At 45.1% G+C, this 15,982-nt stretch overlaps 1 protein-coding gene across 3 annotated transcripts in view; it reads left to right on the top strand.

Annotated features, from left to right (window-relative positions):
• Positions 1–15,982, top strand: part of ZBTB40 (zinc finger and BTB domain containing 40) — a 73,999-nt gene that overhangs the window by 44,836 nt on the left and 13,181 nt on the right. For all 3 annotated transcript variants that reach the window (XM_028090803.2, XM_028090802.2, XM_028090804.2), the window contains 9 exons: positions 2,827–3,019; positions 3,640–3,782; positions 7,393–7,585; positions 9,329–9,465; positions 9,868–10,069; positions 10,405–10,538; positions 12,177–12,345; positions 12,659–13,126; positions 13,909–14,115. In XM_028090803.2, the coding sequence (XP_027946604.1) occupies positions 2,827–3,019; positions 3,640–3,782; positions 7,393–7,585; positions 9,329–9,465; positions 9,868–10,069; positions 10,405–10,538; positions 12,177–12,345; positions 12,659–13,126; positions 13,909–14,115 (1,846 nt within the window). The remainder of the gene's footprint in view (positions 1–2,826; positions 3,020–3,639; positions 3,783–7,392; positions 7,586–9,328; positions 9,466–9,867; positions 10,070–10,404; positions 10,539–12,176; positions 12,346–12,658; positions 13,127–13,908; positions 14,116–15,982) is intronic.

Genomic DNA, 15,982 nt, shown 5'->3' with positions numbered 1-15,982 from the left:
TTAAGTAGTTGTGGTAATAATGCCTCCGAGGACTGATGTGAGGAGTTAAGTATATGACATACGCACAGTGTCTGGGATTATGTTGAGCTCTTGTGGGTCTATGTCATGAGTGCCATCATCTGGCCCTTGGCATTCAGGGGAGACATGGGTGAGTAAGAACACAGCATAACTCAAACAAATCCAAAGGCAGTAGGCAGACAGTTGGGAAAATAAGTAAATTCAATTAAAAGACCTTAGTGTAAGGCAAAGCTTAAATTTTAAAAGGAAAAGAAACTGTCCCATCTTTAAATATATTGGCCTATAGTTCATTTGGTATGAATTTATTGAAGTACCTTTAACTCTAAGAATCAAAGGAATTCCAAATGTTTGCTTAAAGAGCAAAACTCTGTTTTGGGCTCATGTCTTAGAGTTCTGTTACATGGTAGCAGTCGGTGAACCTCAGTCTGCCACAATATGGGACGCCCTCTGTTTAGGCAGATATGCTACTTCAGAAAAGGGCTCACTGCACGGAGGAGCCCCAGGCAGTTCAGGGAGCTGATGGAGTAACAGTTAAAACGCTGGCTCTGGTGCCAGGCCTCCAGTAGGTTCTGGAAGAAAGAGCAAAGAGCAGGGCTGTCCAGGCAGCTGACTGCTCCCTCTGGCCCTTTCATCGTCTCACCCCTGCTCCTCTTCCCAGATGGTCACACCCTAGCGTCACTGCTGAGCAATGAAGTTAACAAATGTTTTAATTTCACTGCTGAGCAGTTCTGCAGAGGAGGATACAGCAGAGAGGATAATGAGAAGTGCATCAGATGCCACCATTGATGAGAGCGCCTCTTCCCCGCCGGCTCAAATGATAATGCCAGACAAATTGGATACTGAGATTCAGAGAGCTTCAGGTGAAAGCACACTGGCCTAGGAGAGACGACGACTAAATGCTCTATCAGTTAAGATGCATTGAAGAAAAGGAGGAAGGAAAGGAGAAATAAAGAGAGAAAAACATGTTTACTGAGGGCATAGGCATTGAGAGGGTATGTATTAGGTATCTATTGCCGAATAACAAATTACTCTTTAACATTTAGCAGTTTAAAAGAACACACACTTATTACCTCACCATTTCTGTGGGTCAGGTATCTAGGCATCCTTCGCTGAGTCCCTGGCTCAAGGTCCAAGACAAGGCTGCAGACAGCTCAGGGCTCAGTGGAGCAGGGTAGGGGTGGGGTGGGGATGGGGAGTGTCTCCTTCTAAGTGCACTCATGTGACTGTTGGCAGGGTTCTGAAGATTCACTTCCAAGCTCACTCACTGACTGTTGGCCAGAGACATCCGTTCCCTGCCACGTGGGCCTCTCTGTAGGGCAGCTCACAACATGGCAGCTTGCCTCCAGAGCGAAGGCAGAGAGTGCCCACATGGACGAGAGGGAAGTCATGGTGACTGAGCCTCAGAAGTGCCCTCCATTACTTATGCCATATGCTTTTCCTTGGAAGCACACATCAGGTTCAGCCCAAGGGCATGAATACCTGGTGACAGGGATGTTAGGAACCATCTCGAGGCTGCCTACCACAGGTCCCTACTGCTGTCAGGGAAAAGGCATTCCTTAAAGAGATTTTAGGGTGACTAAAAAGAGCATGGAAGGTTGAGTAAATGTGACTGAAAGCGAGTAAGCATTCAGCTGAGTTGGTATTTCATTTGTTTATTATTTTCAAAATGGAGACAAGATGAGTTACTCAGGTTCATGGAAGTTACTTAATTTAGTTAATGTGTATTCCAAAACTGGGCTTTATCTGAATTTACTTTTGTATATGACTAAAAATCACAGGAGCCTTTTTTTTTTTTTTTAAGTTTAACTTGGCTTTATATGTTCATTCTGTGATCAGGAAGCAAGCTTAAGCAAAAGCCAAGAAACACAGTCTAACTTTAACTTGTTCATAATTTCTGTTTATTTGGGAGGAGGAGAGAAAGATAAAAATCTCTCTAAACAAAAATTTTAAACCTGTAATTACTACCAGAATTTATAATAACTGTCTAGCTGAACTTTGCAAGTATAGATATTCATGAGATCCTTTCATGGTGTGTGTGTGTGTGTGTGTGTGTGTGGTGTATGTGCAGAAAACCGTAACTTTTTGCTTTCTTGTGAGGAAACTCTTCTTTTATGGTATTGACACTAAAAAACATCAAAGGTTGTAGTTTTGCCAAGTAGAAATATAAAGGCTATGCACATAAAATTAACTTTTGGTTCCAGATTTTTTAAAAATAAATTTATTATTGCTAAAATAGAAATATTAACCCTTCCTTCCAGTTGGCCTTCCTCCCGCTAATTTTGTTTATTTCACCACTGGAGTTGCTGATATTTTAGTACTCCAGGGTTAGAAGAGTCCAGATGGTGGCATGTGGTGCCAAGACCTCTGGAGGATAAGGCATTTCTAGTAGAAACTGTGTGGCTCCAGATTTAAACAGAAAGCTTAGCATTAGGGAGCTAGTTTTCAGGGTTATCGGCCTAGAGGTGTTATGAAAGCTGTATATGTAAGAGCTTTTCCAAAGGGAGATCATACAGGAGAAAAAATAGAGTTGGGATCAATTTTCGGTACTGCTTATGGTTAGGGATTTGGAAGGAGAATCAGTGAGGAAGGCCGAGTAGGAGGGATCAGAAAGGTGGGTGCTTATCCATCCTGAATGCTTCAGTGTTCTGAAGTCAGAAGAGCTGTGACGCAGAAGCCATCGTAATGCCAAATACCATGAAAGGCCAAAGAGGCGGGGATCAAATTGTTGAGGGCCTCACTCGCCAAATCCAAGGAGCGTGGGGTTCTCATGGCTGGCTGATCTCTCTTTCCGGTTACTTGTGTCCACAGACTATAATGGGATGTCTTGAGGGTGAAGAAGGACACTCGGCATTCCAGAGAATCCTGGATAAAGTAAGAGACGAGAGCCTGGATGTTCAGACTGTCGTGTCGCTCTTGAAGCTGTACCAAGATTCCGATCCCGCAGTAAAGGCAGCACTGTTAGACAGAAAGCCGGAAGATGTCGATGTGGTGCGGCCAAAAGGTAGGAGAAGACCCCATCCACCTGGGTGGCTTGAGTTTTATTCTGGGAAGGTGCTGTCAAGTTTGCTCTGGTGATGACATTTCCTCGGCGGCTTAGTTATCATTAAGTGATTTTCACATCAGTTCTACACAGAATTCCAGAAGCTGCCTGTTAAATATATACAAGCTAAATTTGAGTCTCCGTTCCTGTCCCCTAGTTAACTAGTCTGACACCTTGAAGTTGGAGAAGATCATCAATGTTCTCCTGCCCTTCACAAGCCACACATCCCAGGCGATGTTTTGAGTGCCCAGGGTGAACTGGTTTGCCGGCAGCACTGATGGCTAAAGTTTCTCTCATTTGGGTTAGGTACAAAGCGGTGGCCTTGCCAACCGGAAGTTAACCTCTGCCTGGCTCTGCAGCTTTGTGTTTCGACAGATAAATGAAACATTTTTCCTTTCATAGAGTTTAAACAGAATAATAAAGTATTTTCCTCTCCAGAAAGAGATTCTGCATTTGGGTGCTCAAAATAGGCTGAGAATCACTTTACTATTCTGTTAGATCTCTCTTGACAAACCGTGCTGTCATTTTCTTCAAATTGACTAGCTTCTCCTGTGCGTCTCTCACACTCTCTCTTCCCCCAGGGAGCACAGAGGAGGGAAAGACCTTGTCTGCTCTGTTACTAGAACACAAAGAGGACCTGATCCAGTGTGTCACACAGCTGAGACCTATCCTGGAGTTTCTGGAAACAGCCAAGGAGGAATTCCTGACTGGCACTGAAAAAAGGGTAACTGTGGTGTTGAGCATCCCTTCCTCCCTCCTGAGTTTATGTAGCACTTTTTTTAACCTCTTTTGTGGCCCATAGCACTTTTTCCCTTGCAGTGTTTTTGTACCTACTGCATAGTAAGCACCTAGAAGTTCACATTCTTGAACCGTGTCTCTTTGTACCCTTGGCAGCAGCTGGCTGAGGGGCTTGCACGTCGTGTCGTATGATGAAATGTTTAGATACGTGGATGGGGTGGGGATAGTCCTGCTCTGACTCGATGAGTTGTTAATGTAAAACAGTTGCCCCAGGAGTGAAAACGTTTAGGCACATTTGTAATTATAATTTTGACACTTTTCTTCTTTACAGAAACGATACACTGTTCACCTGTAGGAAAAATTGGGGAAACAAGCAAAAAGAAAAAAAATTAAAATCTCTCACCATCTCAGCACTCCGAGATGATCACTGCTGACATTTTAGAGCATGTGCTCCCACTTTTTCTCATTTGAGTCATCCTGGGATAGGCTTATACAGAATGACTTTGGGTTTTTTATTTAATGTATTGTGAATATATTTCCATACTATAATATGGACTTTGGTAACTGCATTGTATTTTGTTTAATGAACATACCATAATTCGTTAGTTGTTTGTTGTTGCACATTTGTTTCCAACTTTCTGCCATAATAAATGATGTAGAGAACATCCTTGCACACAAATCTTTGCATACTTCTCAAACTGTTTCCTTCAAGTAATTTCTAAGAAGTGGAATTTTGGAATAGAGAGTATAAAATTTTTCAAGTGTTTGCTATATATTGCCAAATTGCCCTTCAGAAAGGTTGTACCAGTTTACTCTCCCACCAGCAGCTACTAAAATCCTCATGAAACTGCTGTCATGACTTCTCAAGTCAACTAGATAACTGTGTTTGTTGGTGTTACTGATTTCAACTTTGTGCTAAAAATATTTTTATATCTGGAAGGAAGGAATAGGGACAGAGAACTTCTGTGGCATCAGTTCTTAAAGCTGGGAAGTGGCTTACATGTTTGGGAGAGAAAATGTTTAGAAAGCAGTGGTAGAATGGATCAGTAGTAAAGACTGGACCCCCAATTCTCTTTTTCTCAGTGGTCATAAATTGTAGTTTTTTCACATAAAATGGGAACAATCCTTAATCTCAAAATTAGACTTCATAAATTATGTGTTCCCAAAATTATAACTCCTTTGAATTTCTTAGAGAAAGATATTATACAAAATAAGATTAAGCCCCTGGTTTCTCCTTAGGCTTAAGACGAATGTAATTTCAGGCACTCAGTTTAAGTAAGTTGCTTATAGCTCTAGAAGTACCTGATTCCCTATTTAGGGATTTCATTCGATTACTCATTCAAACCTTTTCCTTATTAGCTAAATTGAATGTGTCCTTTGAACTGTTTCATTATCTCGGTAAAACAGCATTTATAAGAAGAGCCCAGACTCAGCCTCATTCTCTGCACCAAGACAGACCACACTGTCATTTTCCTCTGTCACTTTCAGTTTACTTGACAGAAAGGACTGAAGCAGAAGAACTTAAATTAGTTATAAATCACAAAAACACCTCTTAGAATTGGGGTTCTACTAGAGCTTCATTAAGCTACTTCTTCTCGTGAAAATTGAAGCGAAACAATAAAACAGGACCATAGAGGTGAATGTTGATCTAATGGCCACAGTGTGTGGGCATCACATGGAACATGCACTCGGGCCTTTTAGAACTCTCTTCTGTTGCGCAATGATGCTAATCAAGGCACCACGGCCCCTATGTATACATACCCTGGGTTCTATAAGAAATGGTAAATAGAAATGTCTTTACTTCAGGATTGGAAACAGATACAAAAACAGTAATTACGACAGTTGTTAACTTACTGCTTACCGTGTGCTGAGCGGTGTGCTGAGGACCTTTTAAACATTACTAAATTCTACCCTCACATCAACTTTATGAAGTCACGGATATTACCCTCATTTTAAAGATGAGGAAACAGACACTTAGGAAGGTGAAGCAGCTCACCCAAAGATACAGCTGCTGGGCATCCATACTGGAGCTCAGACTTGGAAACACGGCATGTTCTCTTAACCACTGTGCCTACAGCTGCCTAAGGGTATCAATACCAACTGTCATTTAAAGATCACGTATGTCTTAGACGTTATGTCAGGCTCTGCAAATAGCAACTTCAGAAACTCCTAATAACAAGTGTGCAAGAGTTGGTATTATTCTCTTCTTTCACAGATGAGGAAGATAAGGTTCAAAGAATGAAAGCACTCACTGAAGGTCACACTGGCTGTACATTTTAGGACTGGGGTTCCTACTAGGCTTGTCTGGCTTTTTAAAGGCCCTACCCACTCTGGACAATATCTGGCTGCCTCATTATATATCAGGTCATTGCTTAGGAACTAAGAGCACCAAAATCAGCATGGTTTTTAGATACAGGTGCTCTAATTTTAAGTTATGATTCATTTAGTAGGAATCTAGTTATATTAGACATTAAACAAAGAGAATGACTATGTTCTGTACTGATGAATATGACAGCTTAATATATAATGTATGCATTCCTTCCATATATATAATACAGATGCTCCTTTCATATACATAAAACTAATTTGGTTTTATAGCTAAATTTATTTTTAAATGGGAGTTAATTTGATAATGGCATCCTCTAGCATGCTACTGTGACTGATCTGCTTGACTGTTTCTCCTGAAAGCTGGTATTTTCCCAAAGGAAAGCTCAAAATTTGGTTACTTAAGGAATCTGTAGATTACATATGTTGAAATAATCCCCCACATTATCAGTGTTATAAGAGCCAAGTTATACATAGTGAGTTGTAGTCCATTAGGAAATAGTTATCTTGTAATAGGAAAATAACGATAAAATAACAGTCGTGTGTTTTATTGTTCAGCCTCTTGCTGGAGCCCTGTGCCCTCCTGACTCCAGCACACCAAGGAAGAACAAAGGGGGTGGAGGTGGGGGATGATGACTGGAGCCGTGTGTGTGTGGAGCTGATAAGAGAGATCGAGAATCTACAAGAAAAATTATCCAGAAATGCACTTTAAATGAGACCACAGACTAATGTGTAAATTATCTGGACATTCAAATTGCTATGAAAATTAAGTAAAAGGAAGTAAAATAATAGGATTGCCCTGAAATTGCAACCTCTTCCCACGATCATGTAGTTATTGAACGGAGGCTGAAAACCGCTGTAGCTGGATTCATTAATTGCCAGTCTGTTTCTCAGTCCCTGTGTCTGAATGAACCCAGTCTGAAGAACCAGGGGAGAGGTAGGCTGCCTGCGCTGCCATGTGGGCTTCGGGTAGGAATCGCACAAAATGCAAACTGGAGGGGAGGGGTGGTGGGGAACCACAAAGCATCTACACAGACCTGCAGTTGAGGAGGAAGGATTTTCACAGAGCTGTTCGTTCGGAGAAAACTTGGGCTTTTTACTGACATAGCACAAGGAGGAGACTCTGGGAACAGCGGTGCCGGAGGCCGCGGAGGGGGACCTGGGGACAGGCGCCCGGTCCTGCTGAGAGTCTCACTGGGTTCCCCTGCGGCGCCTCAGATGCATCTGGAAGTGCCGGTAACCGCTGTCTGCCCGATTGCTTGCCGCTGCAGGTGATCCTGGATTGCTGCGAGGGCGGGACACCCAAGGAGACAATGGAGAAGCTACTGCACAGAGTGTCTGAAGATAAGACTCTGACTGCAGAGAGTTTGGTAAAACTCCTTCAGGCTGTGAAACCGACGTCCCCACACTTGGGCCTTCTGCTGGAGAATTTGCAGCGATTAGCCACCTCGTCAGGCACCCCAGGTATCCGTTAATTGTAGGCTCTCTGGACTGGAACCTCTCCCACAGAAAATTAGAGCTTCAACACCCTTTGGGCTCCATGCTGGGGAGATGAGGTAATGGTGAGAGATGCCCTGGTACAACAGAAAGCAGTGATTCTCAGTAGTTCTGGAGTTAAGATCTGAAATCTGAGAACACCTCTTGTCCGTCAAGCGTCCCCGTGATGTTCCCGTGGTTCGGGGTTTGTGAAGGTGTGGCTTTCCCAGGGCTGGCACCTGGCATCTGGGAATGCCGAAGGAGCCAGCCGGCTCACAGAGCTCATAATTTTGACAAGCTGTTTTGATAAATCTGAGCAGCCAAGACTCCGATCTTGATTTTCCCACTCCCGTGTGAGTGCTCTTTGGTTCTGGCGGTCCCCAGAATTACCCACCCCTCATGTACATTCAGTCTGGGGGGATAGGAGTCCCTGTCCCAGTCCTTAGAAAAATGTGCCAAGTCTAGCCAGTTCTCCCCAGTCCCAGAGCACTTGAGACCAAGGTGGTTTTCAGAAAAAGGGTAGTTGCAAAAGGAGAGGACTTTCTTCTAGCTTATAAAAATAATTAATACCAATACAAACTTGAACAATTTACAAAATAAAGAAGAAAACAACCTCAAACCCTCCCACTTGATTATGTCAGTACTAGCACATTGACGTATTTGTCACATTATTTTTACAATGGTGAGATATTCTACTGTATTTTATAATTTTATAATTTCCTCTGCTTAACAGTATAATATACTTTCTCCCCCACATCGCAGAAAACGCTCTATAACCCTATTTTTGAAGGCTGTGTAGTTTTCCATTACAGGGATGCATATCATGCATTACTTATGTCCTGTTTAGGGGTACATGTGGCGTAACGGTTAGGGCTATCAAGACTACCTGATTATTTTGTAGCTGTGTGACCCTGAGCCAATGACTTAACCCTTCTGAACCTCACTTTTTCCTCTCTGAGATGGGGGTGAGAATGGCACCCATCACATTCATTTTTGTGGCTACTGTGAGACAATATATATGCAGCATGTAGCAAATCATAGGTCCTTACTAAATACTAGGTGTTCTCTTCCCCCTCCTCATCACAGGTTACACAGTGACAAATATCTTTGTACACAGACTTTTTGCTTCCAGAGCATTTCTTAAGGCATGATTCCCAGAAGCAAAGTTAACTGGGCCAAAGAGGAGAATACATTTTTAAATATCTGTAAAACTAAAGGAAATTCCTGATAGTGTTTATTTTTCTGACTTTGAAATTAAATATGACCTTTTAAAAGAGAGTAACAGATTGGCTCAAAGGGCATGAAGAACGATGGGTCAGCTTCACTACCGGAGTCTTGACTCATGCCTGCTAGTATTTTGGATTGCCACATGGATCCTTAACCTCAGGCTCGAGGAATAACACCCCTTGAATCTGTATGTCTGAATCTCTTACAAGCACACCTTCTAATTACCTCCCTGTTGAGCAATCACTGACTTTGCAAACCGCTGACTTTGAAAGTGTTAGTGGTTTTGTAACCCGAAGCACCAAGTGATTAAGGGTAGACCAAAGGAGATCTGAACACACATACATGAGGCCCCAAGCCAGGAGCCGAACTTGCCTTCCAGAGGAGACAGAGCACTTGTGTGATAATGCTCTTCCTCTGTCGTTTGTAACCTCCCTAATCCTCTGTAGCAGAAGCCCGTAAGGACATTTTGTTGTAGCAAACATTGTTTTGCTAATATCCTTGCAGTCCGAGCAAGCCCTGATGATTATGGGACCGAGCTGTTGAGGCGGTATCATGAAAACCTCTCGGAGATTTTCACAGACAACCAGATATTACTAAAAGTGATCCCACATGTGAAGGGTTTAGCCCGTGGAGAAAGAGAGGTAAGAGAAAAAGCGGGGGAGAGGGAGGGAGGGTGGGTAAAAGGAGAGAAGGAAAAAAGATGACAAATATACATACTTTAAAAATATATTTATATTTTACATAAATGTACACACACAGCCGTGATGAGAAATGCTAAGGGGTCCGTAGAGAAGGAGAAAAAGTGATTTGATTTCTAGGGCAGAGTGATAAGTCAGAGATTGTAATTTCTGCAGTAATAAGAAAGGCATTCAAAAGGAAGTGTGAAGAGCTTTGGCAGTTCTAAAAGTCTCTCCGGTTGAGAAGTGATGTTGCGAAAGCCCCAGAAATACGTCCACTGTAGCCCAGGACTCAGACTCGCAGCTCTGCAGCTGGGCTGGCGCCTAGAGGATCCCTTACATGTATTTTTGTGCCACATCTTGAAGGTCATGGAGAAGCTCGTGAAACGTGACTCTGACTCGGGTGGTTTCAGTTCTCTGATGTCAGCAGTTCTAGAAAAGCAGACTCTCTCTGCAACAGCCATTTGGCAATTGTTGCTGGTGGCTCAGGAGACCAAGACCTGCCCCCTGAACCTGCTCATGGAGGAAATACGAAGGGAACCTGGTGCCGATGCCTTCTTCCGGGCAGGTAGGCCTACCTGATCTCTGTCAGAGCCTTGTCCCCGGTGGAGAATAGCGTCAGTCTTGCCAGAAGAGAGCAGCAGCTCTCATGGCCATCTTCCACATCCCCACCATTGGAAGTAAGGACTGGCAGTTTTGTTGAAGGACATGGGAGTTTGTGTACCTCGTAAAATAAAATACGCTGGAAATAGTCTAAGCTTATATTAATTTGCCATTTTCCCCACTCCCAGCCCCAGGAAGGAGATCGGTGAAGTGTATCCTCCCTGTGAAGAGTTGAGAAAGGTGAAGGAAAAATGGTGCTCATAGTTTCACTCATGAGTTTTCAATCCCCCTTTCTTTCAGTGGCCAGCCCAGAAAGTGCAGCCTTGGAAGCCGTCCTGAGGCATCGCAGACTGATCTTAGAGGCCATCCAACAGGGGGTGGGACTCAAGTGCTTTACTGCAGAGGAGGAACAGCTGGTAGACGCTGTGAAGGAGGTGCGGTGGGGGAAAACCCATTGTTCCAGAGAGTTCTACCAGGCTAATGCCTGGGACGGTCTCGTTCCTGAGGGGGGCACCAGATTATGCGGGGTGCCTGTTGCAAGCCGAGCTCCGTGCTGAGCCAACACTTCTTTGTTTTTTAATTCTCCCAACTCTGTGTGGCAGGGTGGTGTCATCCACACTTTACAGATGAGGGAACTCAGGCTCCAAGGGGTTCGTTAACATGTCTAGGATGCTCCAGCTGGTCGAAGTTGAAGTCAGGATTTGAACCCAGGCTCATGTGACTCAAACCTAGATGTATTTCATTTGCCTAAACGTAGGTAAACTCAAGGGGAACCATGATACTGTTCCCTAACATGTTCTCAGAAGCAACTGCTTTCAGAGGAAGGAAAGTAAAGTCGGTCATATTACATACTCTGTTCCGGCGTCTAGGAAGAGCCAAGATAAACATAGACAGAACAAAGCTTTTGCCCATATGCGGTAGCAAATAGTGCCAGCTCATTTTCTGTAATACTTCTCAGTGTGGCCAGCATCCCAGAAAAACCAGGTGGGGACGGCAGGGGGATTCATGGGTGTCCAGCCCAGGATCATGGGCATCTCAAGTGAGGAAGAATTATAAAGGGACTAAAATTAGGTTCACCTGTACGTGCTTTTTAATCCAGGTAGGGGTGGAAGGTGTGCAGAAGGGCAGGTTTCTAGCACTGTCCACACAGGTGACAGCCCCACCTTGGTCTGACTCTCAGATGGGAAGAAGGTGGAACATACTTCTTTGGGGCTTCACAGGAAGGATGCATCTGCTAGACTCTCTCTAGCATGCTTCCCGCTTCAGAAACGGAGCTCCCACAGTTGATGAGTTTGAGCCTTGCTAATGAATCTCAGGCCTGCCTCCAGGGACATCAGGTTTATTTAGATAGACTTGAAAAGAGCAGAAATAAAATGTCTTCCCAAACGAAAATTCCATTTGGCCATCTGTGGATGGTTTTGCTTTATTTTCTCAGTGTACGGACTCTTTCTGCTGATAGCTCTAACATTCTGAAAGAGGATGGCTTTGAAATAAAATTCTTGGCCTCTTTAAAGCCCCTATTTGAACCTTCTTTAAAAAGCTGAGGGTTTTTTTTTTTTCATGAAAGAAAATGTTTAAAAGGGTACATCTAAGGGTCTAAAAATGTGAAGCCACTGATCATGCAGAATTACTTCCAGACACTGAGACAATTATATATTATGAAAAATTATCTTGATCTTCAAGACAGAGCCACCAACTACCAAATCCTACAGCTTTCCAAGCTTTTAATATTAAGATCTAGAAAAGTTCTTACGGATACTCCTGGCTTCTGAAAAGTTACTTCTTGTAGAAAATGCGCAGTGCTTCCTTGCTGGTACCTTCTTTGTATTTGCATGTGTGTCTTGACATGGGCCTCCCTTTTCTTTTCTTTCTTTCTTTTTTTTTTTTAATTTTGCCAATTTCCCTGTTCTCTGGAAAAGAGGGTTCTCCACTACATTTATCCAAGAAATGTAAACTTCTTATAGAGGGAGCAGTGCCTTCCTGAAATTAGCTTTTTTTCCCCCCTAAGTTGAAAACCATGGAGAAAACTGCTGGTATTAACCACAAACCTTTGTCTCATGGTGTTCATTTAGATTCTGAGCATTTCCTCTGAGACAGCCAGCCCTGAAGCTTCCCTGAAAGTAGTGCTGAGCAGAGCCATGGAAAAATCTGTCCCGGCCATTGAGATATGTCACCTCCTGTGCAGCGTCCACAGATCTTTCCCAGGCCTGCAGCCTGTCATGCATGAGTTAGCATACACTGGTAAGGAACAGAGTGGGGTGGGGGTCCCGTCAGGCCTGCGGGTTGTGTCCCTATTGGAGAGAAGAGGCGGCAGTTCTTAGCAGGGTTCATCCGTTGCCGCCTTATTACTTCGGTATGCTCTCAGTACCTAGATAGGTCACAAGCAGAGATGTAAACTGATGCTATGGTCATGTATCGGAAAGTAAAGGTGACAGTGGTATTACTCCAGAGTTTTAGAGGGTCCCACATAGTCTGCAGCCTTCTCTAAGAAAAGTTAGGAAGCAAAGTAGAAATGTAGAATTTCCAGAGCCATGCAATTTCTCTCTGTCTGCAGGCTTCCTTACTCAGGAAAGTGGAGGGAGGGAAAGATGGAAGGTGAATGCTAAATTTCACCGTGAAGCCAACGACAGAGCAGATGAGAAGGTAGCCGAGCCAGCAGAGGAAGGCTGCCAGTCTGGGAAACAGAGCGGTCAAGGCGAGACCAGTTCCTTGCCAGAGCAACAAGAGAAAGACGCGTCTGCCTCCCCCGACTCTGCCAAGAAGAGCTTCGTCTGTAAGGCCTGTGACAAAAGCTTCCATTTCTACTGCCGCCTGAAGGTGCACATGAAGCGCTGCCGGGTGGCCAAGAGCAAACAGGTGCAGTGTAAGGAGTGCAACGAGACCAAGGATTCTAAGAAGGAGCTGGAAAAACATCAGCTGGAGGCCCATGGTGCAGGAGGAGAGCCCGATGTCCCGAAGAAGAAGAAGAAGAGGCTGCCGGTGACATGTGACCTCTGTGGAAGAGAATTTGCCCATGCCTCAGGTACTTTAAAGAAGGCGAAGTAATTTCAGAGGGTGAGAATTCTGGAAATTGTAGTGTGGATTCTAGGCCTTGCCTCTAGTTGTGTGCAGGAAGGCCTATGGATGGGCCTGGGAAACAGAGCAGACTCCTACAGGGGCAGGGTAATGTTTTGAGAAAAGCATGAGCTGTGGAATCAGCCCTCCGAGCTTTAATTTTCCCATCTGTTAAATAGGCACCCTGACACCACCCACTTTTTTGAATTGTTACAAAGATTTAAGATAATATAGTTAAACACCTACGTACAGTGCCTGCAGTAGAGTTAGTAAATTGTAGCTACTATTATTTATAGTAATAACCAGCTATTTAACACCTGACTCTTAGCTTTCCACATATCACTTGTTTCTTGATAATAAACGAGTCACAGAAACCCTGGGGTGTGTAGTCAAAATTGTTTACCCTTGTCCCAGATGTTGGATAAACCCAGTGAAACATAAAAGTGAGTTTTGTTTCACCGTTTCTGGGTGGTGGGTCCTATTTAAGAGAGAGAGGGGAGGGGATAAACCCAGAGCACTTGATGCCTGCCCCAAACAGGAGTGGGACCAAGGTGACCTCTGGAGTGCTGGGCGGTAGGCAGCTGAGCAGCATGGCTGAGTAAGGTCTGAGTGAGCATGGCCTACTGTCCTGTGGTTCATGCTGTGCTTCCTCTTGGGGCCTGGCCTCAGATAGTGCTGTTATGTGTCCTCATGCTGGAGTTCTCACATTGATGACTGGTGTCCCTCTGGTCCCTGGCATGGCTTTCCTAGGCATGCAGTACCACAAACTGACAGAGCACTTTGACGAGAAGCCTTTCTCCTGTGAAGAGTGTGGGGCCAAGTTTGCAGCCAATTCTACCCTAAAGAACCACCTTCGCCTTCACACGGGGGACCGCCCGTTCATGTGCAAGCACTGCCTCATGACCTTCACCCAGGCCTCTGCCCTGGCCTACCACACCAAGAAGAAGCACTCAGAAGGTAAGGCGTGGAGAGTTTCTTCATTTTTCCTGCCAACTTTAACTGGGTGAACTGCCCAAAAACCCATTTGGAACTAGGCATGACATACATCTCAAGTAGATTAAAAACAAAAAAACAATGCAAAGTCTCTGTCTGGAGTGATGACTGGGAGTACATAGATACACAGGCATGTAAAATGCTTATGGTGAGAGTTTGCGAAGAGAGGCTAGCTAATGTAGGATTGTCACCTTATAGTTACAGAATTGGCAGAAAGCCAGGAGTTCCTTGGGCTTGGAGGTGGAGTTCAAGCATGAGAAAAACCCTGGCTGAGCACCTGCTGTGGGTCAGGCAGCGGCCGCGGCCAAGTGACGAAGCTGGAACTGCTTGTGCTCCCAGAGCTGATGGGCCAGGGGTTCCCTGATGTAGAGACCGATGCAGTGCAGACTTCATTAATTTCTTGTGTTTCTAGTCAGTCTCCCCCTGTTAGAATGCAGGCTCCATGAGGGTGGAGCTGTTAGTCTCCCCCGCTCACTGCTGTATCACTGGAATAGTACCTAGCAAGGGTAGACCCTCAGGAAGCATTTACTGAGTGAATGGATTTCTACAGCACTATTCCAGGCCCCGGGGAGAGTGTAAGTATCCACACCGTGGTCCCGTGGAGTTTGCATTCCAGTGGGTAAGAGAGACCATAAGCAGATGTGTAATGCAAGTTCAGACGGTAGTCATTGCATAAAGCAGGGGAAGCAGCAGGGGAGCGGCCGGGTTCGCTCTCATCAGAGGCAGCCTCGGAGACGTGAGGCTTGTGTAGGAAACTGAGTGACGTGAGAGCTGGAACCTACAGAAGATCTAGAAGAGCCTCCCAAGTGCAGAGCCCGCTCCCCAAGTGGGAATAAGCCTGACCTGTTCGACATTAAGGAAACCAGAAGGAGCCCAAGCAGAGTAGACAAGGGAAGAGCGGTAAGGGAGAAGGCCAGAGAGGTTGCCAGGGGCCAGGTCTACAGGGCCTTAGAAACCAGGGTCAGGATTTTGTTTTTTGTTGTTGTTGTTTTGTTTTGTTCTGTTTTTAGGACGTGGGTTTTTATGCAGTGTGTGCTGGTCTGTGTTGCTGCTGTAACGGATTACCACACACAGTGGCTGAAATCGACGCAAATGTATTAGCTCACCCCTTCGGAGGTTAAAAGGCTAAAAGGGGTTTTAGGAAGAGTCAGAGTTTTGGCGAGTGGGTTTCTTCTGGAAGGTCGGGGGGAGAACTTGTTCCCTGTTTTCCCAGCTTCTGGAGGTCGTGTGCCTTCCCCGGCTCATGGCCGTGCCCCTGCAACCTCTGGGTCCCCTCTCGTGCCGCCTCCTCTGACCCTCCTTGCTCCCTCTTCCAAAGACCCTGTGATTATGTTGGGCCCGCTGGTATAATCCAGGATAGTCTTCCCATCTCAGGATCCTTAACTTAATCATATCTGCAAAGCCCCTTTTGCCACGTGAGGGGATGTATTCCCAAGTTTCGAGGGGTTAGGACATGGGCACCCCTGGGGGCCGTTATTCCACAGCAGGAAGCCGTAGGACAGTTGGGAGCAGAAGAGTAGTAGGATGTGACTTAGGTTTTTTGGAGTTAATTCTGGCCACTCTCAACAGTCTGCTGTAGTAAGGCAAGAGTCGTGTTCACAGGGAGGCAGGTGGGCCATTTGTCCAATGTGGAGGTGACGGGGCTCTCAGCCAGAGTGTGCTAGGGGCAGTTGTCAGACGTTCACGTTTGGGGGTGTGGTGTTGAAGCGGGAGTAACAGGACCCGTGGTGGGCTGCGTGTGGCTGTGCGGGGAGGCGTTAAGGATGGCTGTGGGGTTTCTGGCATGAACGGCTGAGGACATGGCCCTGCTAGTCACTGCAGTGGAGGAAAC

The sequence above is a fragment of the Eumetopias jubatus genome, unplaced genomic scaffold (assembly GCF_037043125.1).
Source record: "Eumetopias jubatus isolate StellerSeaLion01/CBP00866 unplaced genomic scaffold, mEumJub1_p1.0 scaffold_4, whole genome shotgun sequence".
Lineage (NCBI taxonomy): Eukaryota > Metazoa > Chordata > Mammalia > Carnivora > Otariidae > Eumetopias > Eumetopias jubatus.
Note: the sequence above shows the minus strand (reverse complement) of the source record. Positions and strands in the feature narration are given on the sequence as shown.